Genomic DNA, 17,200 nt, shown 5'->3' on the forward strand with positions numbered 1-17,200 from the left:
AACCTAAATGAGTGCGGTTGGCCACAATTATGGACCCTAGCTCGCCCTCTGTGCCCCCACCCCTCCTACCCCACCCTACCCCAAGTCAGAACACCCTGTTCTGGCACTGTCCGTACCCCAGTGGAGGACAAACAGCACAGCCTATCTCCTCCTGTACTCAGAGAGAACACAGTCTGGAGCGGTCCGCTTTGGGCCCGTGGACTAGCATGTAGAACAGGGCCGCTGGCGTGCCAGCAGAGAGCTTTCCCTTAAACCGTCTTAGTGATTTCAGGCTAGAGCTGGAGGCTTTGGGGAGGAGGGGGTGGTTCGGTTCGTGGGGGATAGAGTTGGGGGGGGGGAGGGGGGGGTTGAGGGTGTTGTGGTGGAATGCATATATTAAAGCCTCCAAAAAGATCAAAAGTGGTGGCCGAGCCAGAACACGTAAGCCACATTTATTAAGATTAAACCTGGCTCGTATTATTGCCTCAGGCTCAGTCAATCCCCGATGCCTTCTCTTTTGAAAAAGAGAAAATATGATGCAATACCCCCTCTTTTTTTTTCTCCCCCCCCCCCCCCCCATCTCTTTTTCTGTCTATGTTCTTTGATGGGCGTCCAAGCGCCAGAGTCGCGGGTCTAAGTCTAACTCTCAGACCCTCACCCCCCCTCCCCCCCCCCCCCACCCCTCTCTCCCGCTCGCATTTCCTGTTTCCCTTTGGTCTCCTCCAGGTTTTGGCTACCTGACCAGGCAGCTGATGGGGCTGGCCGCCGGCCGCCTGGTCCTGGCCCTGGAGGGGGGCCACGACCTCACCGCCATTTGTGATGCCTCCGAAGCATGTGTTTCTGCTTTGCTTGGAAACGAGGTAAGACAAGAACCCGGGGTGGAAGACTTAGAGGGATGGAGGGATGGGAGGTCAGACAGGGCGGGGAGGGAGGGGGGGGTGAAAGGAATCACTCAGTTTTCACGCAGGCTGACGGATTGTGTCACATACGCACTCGCACACCCAGATGCACGCTGTTCTCCTGAACGCCTGTCAATCCATCGTATCTGAAGTCCCGCCCACTTTTGAGATTGGCTGTTAACAGTCCCACCACCCGCGAGCAGGTCATTGGACCGCCAGAACAAACACTGGCTCTCTCTGCCAATGCCATCTGCCTGTAACACTGTCTCTACACATTCTTCACTTGTGCTCTGATTGGGAGGTTTTACCGCCTGTTGGAGTTGGGGGCGGGTGTCACCTCTGTCACACCCGAAGTTGCAGTGCTACCCGGGATTTGGGCCAAAACCACACTAGAACAGTTTACTCCCTGCCTGCTAATAGAGAGAGAGAGTGTGTGAGAGAGGGACAGACAGACAGACAGACAGACAGAGAGAGAGAGAGAGAGAGAGAGAGAGAAAAGCCATCCTTTCTCCATCCCCCTCTCACTCACTCCCTTTCCTCCTCACGGCCTGGTGTGGGAGGAACCCCGGGCGGCCAGGCCAGAGAGAGGGGGAGGGAGTCTCACACGTCAAGCTGAAGAACCCAGGGTTAATTGTGGGAGTGTGGAGGCCCGGTTCTGGAGCTGAATAAACTCTCGGACTGTGATTCATGGCACACTACAGATTACACGTCATAAAAAACGCCCACTGTTTTTCTAAAGCTAATGGATAGACTTCGAGTGCTTTCTTGGCCACGGATAAGATATTCCCCTCTGATTTGGGTTCCAAGATAACTCTTTGGCACTTTTGAGTGTGTTTTGCTATAGAACTACTGTAGAAGTGTTATGGAGAGGAAAAGTATGGTGACTTTAGGACGTGTGTGTATTGTGTGTGTGCATGTAGGTATTGCCTGTACGAAGGGCTTCATTCCAAAACATGATATATGCATTTGAAATAACATTTTGTAATGTGGTAACAGTGTGACCGTTTGGATTTGAACGTGGGTCGCCTGTGCGCCACAAAACTATGTCACTGAGCTAAAGCCTAGGCATAAGCTCAAGGAGCTAACACTAAAGTCTTCAGGTTCCAGGCAAGTTTACTCATCACTCGAGCGTAGTTCCAGAACCACCTCCGCTACGCCACCAGAGAGAGTGTTTGATCTGATGTCACGTCTGTCCTCTCACTGGACCAGCAGAGGGTTGCAGTGGTCAGTCTGAGGGAGAACCACCGATACAAGTGGATTTCCAGGCCTAGTCTGTGTTTGTATAAACTGATTTTTTATTTTATTTTGAGAAAGTGACCATCTCTTTAAGTGTTGCTGCAGACCGAGCCACAAACACACCCCTCTGTGTGTTCGCCGTAATTGGAAAAGGAGAAAACCTGCTGAAGCCATTACTGTATGCCCAGCGAGACTTTAAAACGCCCATTAATGAGGCGTACGGGGCTCGAGCTGTAATATACTGCCTCTTATTACATACCAATCTAGTCACTCACACTCCAGCCCCGTCCTCCGCCAAAACAGTGGAATATAAACGTATTGTTATGAATTTTAACTGATAACCGTTCGAATCCATGATTAAAAAGGTGTAGGGGGCTGTAGCCATATCCGAAACCTAGTCCCTGATGCTTGAATGCAATGACCCATCTGAGATTGATAGATACATTTGTGTTATTGACTTAGTTTAAAATGGATTTAATTAAAAGAATTTGCAATTAATCCACACACAATACCCCAGAATGACAAAGCGAAAACAGGTTTTTAGAAATTTCAGTAAATTTATTAAAATTGAAATACAGAAATACCTAATGTATTCAGACCCTTTGCTATGACACTCTTAAAATTAGCTAAAATGCAAAAATGTCATCAACAAATCACTCAATAAGTTGAATTGGGTCCATCTTAATGCAAGGATAAGAGTTCACGTTCAATTAATATCTTTGTTTTTATAGGGTCTCTGATTTGCATAGAAATCAATTACACACTGTGTGGATCAGGTTGTCATTACAAACTGAGCGAATGGAGAGGAACAAAACTGCTCAGGAATGCGACCCTGAGGCCTGGGGAGACTTACCAAATCTACAAAGTTGAATGGTGGAGAGGAAAAAGCACAGTCGATGGGACAACATCATCTCAGTCACTCTACAAAATTGGTCTATAACCAAGTGGCCAAAAATAATCCCTTAATGGAAAATAAACTCATATCCATAATGTGTGTTGTGTTTGCAACATTGAATTCAAGTGATATAGCAAAGAAAGTGTCTGGAAATGTGTTTATTTGGTTTTACTACAAAGCATTACATTTGGTGCAAATCCAGCACATGCAATGCAGTTTCCACACCATCTCTCATGTGAAGAATAGTGGTAGCTGCATCAAGTTATGGGTATGTTTGTCACTGGCAGGGACTGGAGAGTTTGTCAGGATCAAGAGAAAATTATGAAATGTGTGTAATTGATTCCAATGCAAATCAGAGACTTAATTCCAAAATTACATTAACTATTATCCTTGCATTAAGATAGACTCAATTCAACTTATAGAGTGATTTGTTGATGACATTTTTGCATTTTAGCTAATTTTAAGAGTGTCATAGCAAAGGGTCTGAATACTTATGTACATGAGGTATTTCTGTATTTAAATTTTAATAAATTTACTGAATTTTAAAAAACAAACGTGTTTTCGCTGTCATTCTGGGGTATTGTGTTTGGATTGATGGCAAATTCTTTTCAATTAATCCTTTTTAAATCGAGTCTATAACACAACAAAATGTGGAAAAAGTGAAGGGGTCTGAATACTTTCCGAAGGCACTGTATGAAGACCATATCCCTACTGTTGATGTACTGGCAGTGTACATGACAGGGAATGCAGAGGAGCAGGCGAGAGGAGGGGATGAAGCCGTCAGGTTGTTACAGGGGAGGAGAGGAGGAGAGGAGGGGATGAAGCCGTCAGGTTGTTACAGGGGAGGAGAGGAGGAGAGGAGGGGATGAAGCCGTCAGGTTGTTACAGGGGAGGAGAGGAGGAGAGGAGGGGATGAAGCCGTCAGGTTGTTACAGGGGAGGAGAGGAGGAGAGGACTGAGCCATGGGTGCCTGTGTTATTCCAATCCTCCAGACAAGGCAGTAAATAAGCCGTTGGAGCAGTAAAAACAGGTTGGCCCGGCTCCATGTGGATCTTGGGCCCAAAGCAAAACAAACAGAACAATAACACTGGGATCGCGCTATTAAAACTCGGTCACCGCGACCAACCGACCCGACCCTACCGGCCCGGGGGAAAGAAGGAAATCAACGACTACACAAAAACAACTGTTGTCGTAACTTAGACCGGAGTGACGGCGACAGGCTGGGGGGGGCATCAGGCTGGGGGGGGGGGCATCAGGCTGGGGGGGCGTCACTGTTCTGAAACCCGCAGAATCAAGTCCTCCAGAGCCAAGCCAACCTGTCAGAAAAACTAGATGTTAACAGCTCTGAGCTGGAACAACGTTTGCTTTCGAGGGGAACTACACAAACGCAGAGCCTTAATGCAATAACCTATAATCTGTTTACCTGCACCCGGGACCGCACGATGACCTTTGAGGTCATCGCCGCGACAACACGAACGTCAGTAAGTCCGTGCCGCTGCCAGGAATCCCTTTGGCCTCGAGTTGAATACATGCAGGCATAGAAGGAGGATAGAGAGAAAGTGAAAAAAGAAGGAAAAGGAGAAAAGGCTGCTCCTGAAGGAGTTTGGACCCGATGGGGGGGGGGGGGGTCAGGTTTCGGTGGCCTGGAGAGAGTGTTATTTTGGGGGACAGGGGACGGGGGGGTTGTTAGGTGAATGTTGGGGGTCCTATAAGAGGCACCAGCCCCGGGCCCTGCTCTCTCCCCTCCGCTCCCGGGACCCTGTCACTGCCGCACATCTGAGAACGCTTACCCTCACACCTCTCCCCACAGGGTCAGGGATCCGCACAGTCAAAGGGAATCGGGGGAATCATTTGAAGTCGGGGAAGGAAGCTATTGTCATAAACCAGCGGCCGGGCTCAGATTTCACTCCCAAGACTCGGTGGAGAAAAACACAGAAACACTTGCATGTTAAAAACACCACAACACCCTGCCCCCGCCCCGTCTCCGATAAGGAGTTGGAAAACACGGCTCATTAGTAGCCTTTGACTGCGATGCCGCCGTGAGCAACCGCCATATTGAGTTGGCTGGCGATTGGCTCGGCGAGGCCTGAGTTGTTGTTGTTGATGGCTTCCATGCGTTGGGTCTTTGGCTGGCAGAAGCCCCCCCGTCCCCTCAGCCTTTGAACAAGTGCATGGTCAGAGCCCCCGTTGGTCTGATGGGCCTGTTCGACCGGCGGTAACTGAGAAACACGCGGCCAGATAACAAATGAAAGAGCCAGAGAGGACGGAACGTCCTGGAACGTCTCTAATCAAAATGGCAGGAAGCGATTGTTGGGAAAGCGACCAGTGTAATAGAGCGGCAGTTAAATGAGGCAGATAGGGAGAGGGGAAAGGGTTGGTATGTGTGTTTGACGACGATGATGTGTGGTTGTGTGTATGTAGCTGTGTATGTAGCTGTGTGTGTGTGTGTGTGTGTGTGTGTGTGTGTGTGTGTGTATGTAGCTGTGTGTGTGTGTGTGTGTGTGTGTGTGTGTATGTAGCTGTGTGTGTGTGTGGTTGTGTGGTTGTGTGAGAGAGAGGAAAGGATGAGTGGGTGTTGCGCCATGGGACTGCAGCTGGATTTGCTGGTCAGCTGCTTTGTTTGCGCAGCCACAAACTGGCAGAGGATGTGTATTCTTTGTAGTTGAATTGTGCTCCCCTGACTGAAAATGTAATGTCACGGCTATCATGGTCTTATACCATGAACATAAACTAATACACAGTGTCACTAATCTGATCATTGGCCTGTTAGAACCTAAGGATAAGCTTCTAGCGGGAGTTACCAGAGCATTGGCCAAACACCCAGCTCTGGTTTCCAGTACCACTGCCTTCCTTGTGACTGTAGCCTGTCTGCGTCCAACGTTTTTACTGCCTTACTCCAGTGTGAGAAATATACCCCCTTTTTTTTTATTGGCAGGTTAAGACAAGTTCTGCTATAATGAGTGTTGGGTACCCTTTGAAAGTATCTCGAATTAGTTGGGAAAGAAAGGGATAAAAAATCCTTGAATGGACTTTACAGGCCTTTTTTTTCACTCCACCGTTGGAGTGTGTAATCAAAATTGAAGAAAAAAAAAAAAAAAAAAAAGCCTCTAGTTAAATAGTTCATGAATGATGCATTGGCCACACCGCCAGTCAACTCTGAACTCATGACTAATTGATGAGTGCACGCAAACAGATGTCTCCGCCCGCCCCCCTTTCCCAAAGCTGCGGTTGTTAGCAATCATTTGATAAACAACAGGGCTAATACGCTAATTGTTACCAGTGTACGGTGAGGTTATCCTCTGTGGTTACAGGGTACAGTAAGCATGGTCCATTTCACCTGGACCCCCCCCTCGGGCTTTGGTGTCTCACCCCCAAAACCTTCCATGCCTCAAAAAAAAAAAAAGGCTCACGGGGTTCGGCTCGGTACACGGTTACCTCATTAAATTAGCATCACCTAATCAAGTGGTGTCGGCGACCACAAGCGCCTGTATTTTCCTCCACAAAACCAATAAACAATGGACAGCTTTGTACGGAATTGTGCTGAGCGAGTTGAATTCCTCTTCTGCCAGTGTTATGGTTTCAAACCTTCCCTCCCCGGAATGTTTTTTCATCGGGGCCGCATTCCATCCTCTCTCTCTCTCCGTTTTTCTGGTTCGCGTGGCGTCTCGAATGCTGTTGGCTCGCTCCCGGCGCGTTTGAAGGCGCTGCCTCACGCTCAGACAGATGGCGTTGACGCAGGCAGGATCCAGACGGAGCGACGGCACAAACCGTCTACGACAAAAGCTCTCGTCTCTCGGGGAAGGGAGGGGAACGGAGGTGAATGGAATGGTGTGTGTGTGGGGGGGGGGTGGGAGTCAAATGAACGCACCCCCCGGGTCAAGGTGCTGGATGGCGGGCGCCGTATGTGTCGTACCGGCCTGGCAGGGTCCTGGAGCACGCTGACAAGAGCCATTAAAGTTTATATGCGTGCGGCACAGCTGCCTGTCAGGCTGACGGACAGGCCCCCCCCCACCCCCCAGCCCCGTGGAGTGACCCCCCCCCCCCCCTCTCTCTCTCTGATGATGATGCCAGGGCAGGCTGCGGCTCCCCTGGGCTGGGGTGGCCTGGGGGTGTTGTAATGGGTGGGGGCGACGGCTGGGTTAGGCCAATCCATACTGGAACTGATCTGCTCTCAACCATAAATGCGTACTGGGGATGGGGGGGGGGGAAGTATGTAATCACCTGGCATCAAACACACAAACACACATACTGTATACACTCATGTGGAGAGTAAGAAAATAGATGACTATTTACCTCTACCACACACGTGTGGAGGGGCAGTGGTAGTGATGCCACAGAAGGAGTATCAGAGGGGTGAAATGAACTAGATAACAGCACATCTGGTAGATAATGAACTAGATAACAGCACATCTGGTAGATAAAGTGGGTGGAGAGATGAGGGCAACGCAAACCAGCTTTTCTAAGAGGGGTGCTTGTGCATATGGTGCATCACTTAGCGCCCAGAACTGAACAAAGCACTCTGTTGTCTTGTGTGTGGGCGTGTGTGTCTGTGTGTGTCTGTGTGTGGCTGTGTGTCTGCGTGTGCGTACGTGTGTTGGACAGGCCCAGCCCCAGAGCTTACTTCAGAATGACACTTTGGGTTCTATTTCCTCTTCCTCTAAAGGTTCTGAAATACCATGGCAACCGTCCATGTGAACCACTGCTGGGAGTGAGGAATCAAGGGAGCGCAAAACAAACGCGCGTGTGTGTGCGTGGGTGCGTGTGCATGTGCGTGTGTGCCTGCGTGGGTGTGTGGGCCCGCACACACACACACACACACACACACACACACTCCCTCCCCAAAAGGCCCCAATAGTGTGTGTTTGTGTGTGTGTGTGTGTGTGTGCAGAGTGTGTGATGCAGCCTGCCGTGCCACAGCAGGATTAAAGTATCCGTCTCCGTAGACTGCCTCTCCCTTCGCCCTCCTCACCCCCTCCCACTCACTATTTGTTTTAATTAAAAGAAAACTTCCAGCCTTGGCCGATCGGGACCGACCGGCGATCCCTTATTCCTCTCCACTTCAGTTTTTGGGAATTTTTTTCCCGAGGTGAGGTTAAGATGGGGTAGAAAAAGGCGTTTTTTCTCTCAATGTTTATGTATCAGACGCACTTTGAAAGGTTTTCCTCACAAGGGGGTGAGAAAATGCAGTCAGCCAAAGGGAAATGGAATCATTCCGGAATGGAATGGCAGGTTTGGGAATGCCTGTTTACTCTCCTAATTCCAAGTCGTTAGCAGTCACAGTATTACCCCTTGGGTTTTGGAGGTGTGTGTGTGTGTGTGTGTGTGTGTGTGTGTGTGTGTGTGTGTGTGTGTGTGTGTGTGTGTGTGTGTGTGTGTGTGTGTGTGTGTGTGTGTGTGTGTGTGTGTGTGTGTGTGTGTGTGTGTGTAGGTGTGTGTGTAGGTGTGTGTGTGTGTAGGTGTGTGTGTACGTGCATGCGTGCGTGCGTGTGTGTTAGTTATTGTGTCAGCGGTTCCCCACAGCTCTGGTTTATGCTCTGGTGTAGCAGTGTTTCACGTTACCTCCTGATCTGTCTCACTCCTCCATCTTGTGTGTCCAGCCATAGCAACAAGCAGCCAAAGAGTATCGTTGTGATAATGATGACCACGACTTAATTTGTTGGCGGATATATGTCGTTGAACAAAAATACAGCAAATATAAAGTATTTAAAAAGCTATTGACAATGGCATTACATTGGTATGCATTTCATCAACAATGTCGAACAAGACGAATTTTGCCTAGGGAACAATAAAGTGATCTATATTTATATACATTGATCTCTTAGGCTTATGATAGTGCTGTAATAATATTAGATACATTAAATATTGTGAAAGAATAACCCTAACCCTATATATGTAATATATGACTAAATGTGTTGTTTTGTAGCTGGATCCACTTCCTGAAGAGGTGCTGCAGCAGAGGCCCAACCCGAACGCTGTCCACTCCATGGAGAAGGTCTTAGAGGCCCACGGTGAGTGGCCACCTCTACCTAGACACAACACTTCTATCCAGACACAACACCTCTATCCAGACAACACCTCTACCTAGACAACACCTCTACCTAGACACAACACCTCTACCTAGACACAACACCGCTACCTAGACAACACCTCTACCCAGACACAACACCTCTATCCAGACACAACACCTCTACCTAAACACAACACACAGGCCCACATCTGGACACGTGATGCTTTTAGTGGAGTTAAAGGAAAGCTCTTGTGTTAAGCTTGACCCCTGACCTTTGCCCTCGGTTGCCCTGTGGTCCTACAGGTAAATACTGGCGCTCGCTGCAGCGCTCCGCCTCCACCATGGGCTACTCCCTGAACGAGGCCCGGCGCTGCGAGACGGAGGAGGCCGAGACCGTCACCGCCATGGCCTCCCTCTCCGTGGCCAACAAGCACATGGGCAAGCGGTACGTCATGCCACCCCGTGTGTGTGTGTGTGCGTGCGTGCGTGCGTGCGTGCGCTCTATACTCCAAAAGTTTGGATTTTAAATCAAACAATTACTATGAGGTTAAAGTATAGATTCTCAGCTTTTATTTGATGGCATTTGTGTACATATTGGTTTCACCATTTAAAATTAGTTGTTGTTTGTTTTGAGGTATGTTTGCCTTAAGTTCCCTTTTTCAGCAAATGAAATGCATGTTCAATTGGAATTAAATCTGAAGATTGACTTGGCCAGTCAACAATTCTACTTTTTGGCCCTGAAAAACCGAGTTGCTATGCTATGGCAGTATGTTATGGGTCCTACTATATGATAAAGTGCCATCTAATGAATTTGGAAGCATTTGCTAGAGCAGGCAAGATGCTTCTGTACACTTCAGAAAACATTCTGCCGCTGCCGTCAGCAGTTACAGTACATCATCAATTACGATAAGTTAGCCAGTTCTAGTGGCAGCTATACATGCCCAAACCAGAACACCCCCTCCACCATGTTTCACAGATGAGGTTGCATTTACATTTACATTTTGTTGTATGCTGTAAATCTTGGGCAGATCCTTTTTTATCCAAACTTTCAACTTGCAATCACTCTGGCACATGATAATATTCATCTGTCCATAAGACCTTTTTCCAGATTTCTGCAGGCTTTTTAAGTACTTTTTAATTGTAACCTGACCATCCTTTTTAAGGATAACTAGTGGTTTTCACCATGCAGTGAAGCCTCTGTAGTTCGGCTGGTGACATATTCTGGGGATGCTAGTCTCTGACACATTCAGGTCTACCTCCTGGAGAGTGTTCCTGGTCTGTGGGACAGTTGTTTTGAGGTTTTTCTTAATTATGGTGAGCATCCTTCAGTCCTCCACTGCCAGCCTTACTTGCCCATTTGCGATTGCTGAGCTCACCAGTGCTTTTTTTCCAAAACTATTGATTTTGGCAAGCCTGGCAAGGTTTTGGCTAGGTTTCTGCTGTTTTTGTCCTCAAAATAAAAGCTTCTTTAACCTCATACTAATTGTTTGATTTCCAATCCAAACTTTTTGAGTACATAGTCAAAAGAAAAAAACATGCTTCACTGTCCCATAACTTACACTGTATAATTTATATTTATATATTACACTGTATAATTTATGTGTAATGTATACCTTAACTCACACTGTGTATGTATATGTGTGCATATATTTTATATGAATGTGTGTGTATGGATGTATCCATGAACTGTGTGAGTATTTGAATGTGGCTGTATGACAACCTGGATGCATGGTATCCCTGGATTCCCATGGTATCCCTGGATTCATGGTATCCCTGGATTCTTGGTATCCCTGGATTCATGGTATCCCTGGATTCTTCTGTTAGTCGGCCACTTCCCCATGCGTCTGACGGCAGCACCTTGCCATATGCTTAATTGGAAACACAGCAGAAGCATGGAGCACCGATGCTGGCTGTCTCTGACTATCTGTCCACCCTCCAAACACACGCACAAGAGAAATTGTCACAGAGGTCAATAGAGATATTTGTACAACTCTGTGATTACTCGCTCACTGTGTGGATGTTTATAGATCTATCTTGTGTGTTGTGTCTGCTCTGATGCTTTGCGTGGTTATGTGTGTTATGTCTAAGTCCTGAGTTATGTGTCCAGATGTTTTGTCTCGGTTCTGATAGGTGTTCTGTTTGAAGTGTGTGCCTGTAGGCCTGTGTTTTGATACATGTTTTGTATCTCCTCGGCTCTGGTGGACATCTTGTCTGTACTTTGATTGTGTTTTGATATGTGTAGTATTACGATACTCTTCTGATGTGTCATTGGGTTTTCCCCCCCCAGAGCGGAGGAGGAGCCTATGGAGGAGGAACCGCCCATGTAAGGGGCTCCTGCGCCCTTCGACCACTCAGACACTTGTCCAGGTGTTTCTGACATCCTCCTCAGCCAATCACCAACCTCCGTTTCAATTTGACCCCTCCCCATTGCCCTGCCCACGCCCTGCCTAGATGGCACCTTGGCTTGCGGGGCCGACGTGACGTTGAACGGGGGGAGGGAACTGAAACGGACACCGTAGACAACCACCGGAGCGGACCGACTCGACCGCCACCCACGTGTTCTGTTGCCAGGCAGCGTCACAGGGGGTTGCCAGGCAGCGTCACAGGGGGTTGCCCGGTCTTGTCTTCAGGACCTTTGGGATTTAAGGAGGTTCATAGAACTGTCCCACGGTGGCAACCCCTGAGTGCCAGTGCTTTTTAAACACTAGACGTACGACGTCTGAAGTACCGGTCCAGACCAGACAGACACTCTACGTCTGAAGTACCGGTCCAGACCAGACACCAATCATTTACAGCCGTCTCCTTTCTTTTCTTGTGTCGTTTGTTCCTTTTTTTTCCTGTTCCTTTCGTCGGAAAAAAAACAACAGAGCCTATGATATAATTGTGACTCTTGTTTCTAAGGATTGATGATTGCAGTTCAACTAAGACATTGAGAAAGGAGAGATGCAGAGGCTTTCCTGTGATTTTTTTTCAAGATGTGAAACTGGCTGTTTTACTGAATTGGAGATAGATAAAGAAAGAGGATCACTTTGGGTGACCAGGCACTCCGGTCCCAGATGACAGACAGTAAAAAGACTGTGAGTTTGTGCCTTTTTCCAGCCTGGTGGATTTCATGATGAACTCGACAGAGGAGCTTTGCCTTAAAAGAGTTACGGGAGAGAAGCCCTCCCCTTCACTCCCATCCTTCATCCTTGATGATCGGCCAGACCAGCGATGCCTGCACGTTGTTGGCACATAGACAGGAGGCCCCTCGGCATGTTTACCCATAATCCCCCTGCCGCCAACCTACTGCCCCCCCCCCTTTATTTCCTTGTTCCTTTTTCTTTCCCCCTTGACTGTCGTTTGGAAGGTAGTTGCCAATTACATGCGGTCTAACATGGTTGGGAGTCTTTTCATTTACGTGTGAATGAAAGTGCTCAAAGGTTTAGCATCACCCAATGTAGCTTCTGGCGTGAACCCTCTACCAAATACATGTCACCTCTTAAAAATAGTTAACTAGCATGCACTGTACTAGAGCGACTTGCTGTATGAAAACTAGAATGCTGTTTAAGTAGTAGTAAGAGAGAACAAATAAATAAGCCAAAGCATGACGTCGTTTTTGGCTTAATTGTCTCGAATTGCAAGTATATTAGACAGATTTTGCTATCATGACTTTAAATTCAAGATTGTTGCCAGTGAGGAAGTCCTATGGTCGACCCATATGGTGACTTACGTGTATGCCTCAACACAGCACCAATTTCTGAAACTTTCTAATGTCACGATACGCAGGCGAAATTGTAAACATCTAGGGCCAGGAGAATGAAGACCGGCCGTCCGATCATGAAGGCCAAGTCTTCTCTCTGAAGTCACTATCACTATCGCCATGCTCACAGCACAGTCAGACTGAAGCACCTTTGATTTTACAGGGGTGCAAGCCCCCGTATTCTCTGACATCTGCTCTGTGCTCCATGTTAGCCACAGCTGCTCCACAAGTGTCAGATGCTACTAAGCAGGTGTGTCTGTGTGTCTGTGTGTGTTATAGTCATAGCCACTGCTACTATGACAGCTGTGTGTATGTCTGCTTTTAGAGAGGTGGAGAAAAGGGTGTATTCAGCCTTGTGTTTGTGTGACATGAAATATCTCTTCACACCACACACGCGTTGTCAGGTGGGTGTCCAATATTACCTATAATGCCTATAGCTCAGATAATGGAGCTCATCATGATAAAATGGTTTATTGAACCCCCTCCCCCCTCCCGCCCCCAACTCATGTTTAGTCTCTGGGCAACTACCTTCAACATTTTTGCTGAAATCATTACTCATTTGTATTTGTGTTTTCTTTTCATCAGTGGGGAATAGTGAATACAGAGGAAGAGCTATGGAGGTTTATACAGTGATCTTAAGGGTATTTCCCACCACACAGAGTTGTTTTGATAACTACTCAATTTGTGTTATTTTTTCTGTTTCGTTTTTTTTATTATTTTTTTTCTGTTTTCTCTGTTTCGGTTCTGTTGGTATCTTTTGAAGTGGACTCCAGAGTCTTTGTTTTTTGTACTTTTGTATTTGTTTTCTTGTTATTTGTATTGTTTTGCTCTCTCTCTCTCTCTCTCTTGGTTACTCTTTGTACAGTTGACATGCTTCACAACCAAGTGAGGATTCAGTTCCTTGTCTTGAGGAGAAGCCATTTCATGGCTATGTTTTCTGGGTTCAGGGTTTTGGGGAGGGTGGGGGATGCAAATATTTCTACTTTGTATAATGATTCCAACAATTGTGTATTTACTATACTGTCTGTTCATAGTAGATTTATATATGGAAAAAAAAATCTATAAGTATATTATATATTATAAGATATTACAATCTTGTTTTTGAAAAAAAAAAAAAGTTAGTATTGCAAGGTGATATGCTCATATTTCATTGGTTGGTCTGACTGCCCTTCCTGGTGTTGCTGAGGGCACTTTTCACTGTCCCTGGCTGCCATTCGCTGAGAGTTCAATACAGTGGCATCCGATTGGTTCTCTCTTTCTCATCAGTATACACAACTCACCGTGGCTCACTTGATACCCCTGACACTACATAGGGAAGAACTGCTATAGACCCCTGGACCCCACTCTGTTCCAAAACCCCTCTGGCCAACATCTGAACAGAGCCATGATTTCTCCCTCTGCCCTCCAACACTGTGACCTGCTCTACCAATGAATGCATCAGATAATCCTAGATATGTTTTATAGTTTGTCCTGTAGTGGAGAGGCCATCCCTGTAATAACTAACATGGCAACATACACTGTGACCTTGTCTTAACGGTGCACGAACCATCATGACAGCACACTGTTACATCGCCGGGAAACAATCTCTGACCAACGACCAAATAGTCTGGTTGTGTTGATAAGCCTTTGGTGGCAATCTGCATTGTCATTTGACATGAATATTCCACGGGACTTGTCCTATTCCGCCCTGAAGTAACCGTGCCCTGGCGTCACCGTTAACTGTGGATCGACCCAAACCAAAAGTCCTCACCTACCCCACTCCCTCTGCCTCTGTCTGACGGGTATAGCAGATGTCTACAAAAGTCAGAGTTAATTTCTATGTACTCTGTCTCAATTAAGGGAACAGACATGTTTTATTCATACGTTGGTCTTTTGGCCGTATCATAGTGCTCCAGGTGTTTTCCCGAGGCAGTTCAAATAACCACATAATCCATAAGGCATATCCTCTATGGAGTAACATGTTTGCAGAGATAATGAAGGGAAAGTGATTTGGGGTATGGATCAGTAAATATGAATACCACATCACTGCAGTCTGTAGTCATTGTGACTGACTTTTGAAAAGCTGTCACCTGATTCCCCCCCCCCGACCCAGCCCACTCTAGCCCACCGCCAGCCTAACAACCAGTGCTTTCCCAGAATGCTTAGCAGCACCAGCCCAAGCAATGGCAGTCATGGTTTTTTTTTCTCAACTTAGGAGTCATACTGTACTTTTGTTGTCAAAGGGACTTTTACTATCTGGTTGTTCTACCTACCGAATGTCCAGATAGTCATGTTATAATCCCCGTTTCCACTGATAAATGAACAACATTCCATTTGTTTAATTTGTAATGTTTTTATTATCATGGGGCATTTTTGTTCTTCTCCTGCTTTATCTCCATGGCACCACCAGGTCTAAGGATTGTCCGTTGTTTATTTGATTGGCCTGGTTGGAGTCTGCACCATTCCTCTGCTTTCCACCACCTCTGTACTTTCTCTGCATGGTTTGTGTGTCCGCATGCCTGTCTGTCCCCTGTAACATATCTGCACAAGGAAAGAGCACTGAAGGACAGAAGTACTTTTTACTACAGCATCAGGCGCAAGCATGTGTCGGGAACTTCTTCTCTCTACCCCCCCCCCCCCCCCCCTTTTTCTTATTTTTTGGGAGCGACAAGGAAAAGTGTCCCAGGATGACAGATGAGCTTTTTATGTCTATGAAAAAACGACAAACTGAACTGACTTAAAACGTTTGAACATTTTACAAAAACAATCTTTATCTAGCACTTGTGACATACAGACAATAGATTTCATTGGATTTATGTAGAAAACTGTTTTAGGGGAGCTAACCAACAGGTGACAACAACATAGGCCGACTGTTTTGGGGGCGGGGGGGTGTTTGGGGAGGCGACATTTTGATTGGAGACATCTGGAATAATCAAAGGGCTCGATCCAGATGACTGGTCTCTCATTGTCATGGTTGTCCATTCCACTTCAGCAAGTTATATCTGTGACCACTGTGGTGAAAAGAACAGTACTAGGTTTACAAATGTATGAAATGCATTCTTCTTGTTTTTATCGTTTTGTTTTGACTTGTTCTCCATTGTTCCAGAATAGTACTTTTTTCTCTGGACCTTTGCTCTAACATTTTGTCTTTGACATCTACATTATAAAGTATCATGTTTTGGAAAACCACAATGTCTTGTTTTTATTCATGGGCACCATGGTTGAATGAGTGTTGTTTTAATGCAAAGGAAAGGCTAATTGACTGACTTGCAAATTCACATTCGCAGAGGCCAACAAACTCACACACGCTTTACGGTGTGTGTGTATATACACACATATGTTCACATAAAGTGCTTGCCCTCACTCCCAGCCTCTCATAACCTGACATGGACATGATCTTGTTTATGAGTGACAATATCAGACCCCCAACACCAGTATCGCTCCTCTTATGATTTACAGTTGTGTTGTCTTGGTTGAAGCAGAAGTCAAGCCTAACACTAGTTTTGAGAATTTACCGATCGTCTGCTCCATTTCAAACATTGCATGTAAATGTTCCTGATATACTCACACTAAATAATGCCTAGAAACTGACATATCTGTTATCTCTTATTTGTATTTGTAAATGTTACTATGATTGTTCAGTCAGAAATTATCTTTTTGTATTGGCGACTGAAGGTTTAGCTGTACAAAAAAACAACACGTAAAGAATCCTTTTTATTTTTATTTTACATGGCCATGTTGGTATTCATATCCACTTTACAAGACAAAACAGATTTGGAACTTTTGGATACATATGAGTTTTTATTTCAACATTTTCTAATGATGTTTTTGGACATCCCAAACAAATGTTGCGGAGGCTCCAGTATTTTGTACCACGTAACGGCAGTTTGTAACTCTTGTGGTGTAAATAAAGACTTCACTACTCAGTAAGTGACCTGTCCTCATTTTGCATTTATGTATTTATTGTTGATGTATTTATTGTTTGCCTGTATAGTCTTACACAAAGTCCACAGTAAAACTGGGTCTTCTTTTTCCTTTTGAAATGTGAAGTCTCTTTTTGAGGTCTTTAAATAGGTACAGTATACTGTCAGACAGAGCTTGGACAGTAAAGTCATTGTGCAGAACTTTCTTGTTTAAATCATGAAAAGATCTTCAGAAAAGACATTGTGGATCTATTGAGATGGTCGCTTGGCACTGCATCTCATTTTCAGGACTGTTAAATAACTCTGTAATGTTCTCATAGGCATGGACCCTGTTCCAATACTTTGAATCTCCATCCCTCCTTGAAGTTGTGTTAGATCAGTTGTTTTGACAGGGAACATCCTGTGCTGAAGAGGGCGCTATATTAAGACATTGGACAAATTTAGGTGACTGCTCTCTAGTTTGAATGTCAAAAGTGAGATTGAAAAGACACGATCACGTCTGAATTCTGAATTTACCTTTCTACTATTGCAGTGTTAGAG

General features: G+C 46.0%; 1 protein-coding gene across 1 annotated transcript in view; it reads left to right on the top strand.

Annotated features, from left to right (window-relative positions):
- Window positions 1–16,651, top strand: part of hdac4 (histone deacetylase 4) — a 112,490-nt gene extending 95,839 nt beyond the window's left edge. Inside the window, 4 exon segments of the mRNA XM_083682066.1 lie at window positions 706–839; window positions 8,933–9,017; window positions 9,320–9,461; window positions 11,304–16,651. Of these exon segments, the coding sequence (XP_083538192.1) occupies window positions 706–839; window positions 8,933–9,017; window positions 9,320–9,461; window positions 11,304–11,343 (401 nt within the window). The 3' untranslated portion in view covers window positions 11,344–16,651.
- The last annotated feature ends 549 nt before the right edge of the window (window positions 16,652–17,200 follow it).

This window comes from Argentina silus (genome assembly GCF_951799395.1).
Source record: "Argentina silus genome assembly, chromosome: 12".
NCBI lineage: Eukaryota > Metazoa > Chordata > Actinopteri > Argentiniformes > Argentinidae > Argentina > Argentina silus.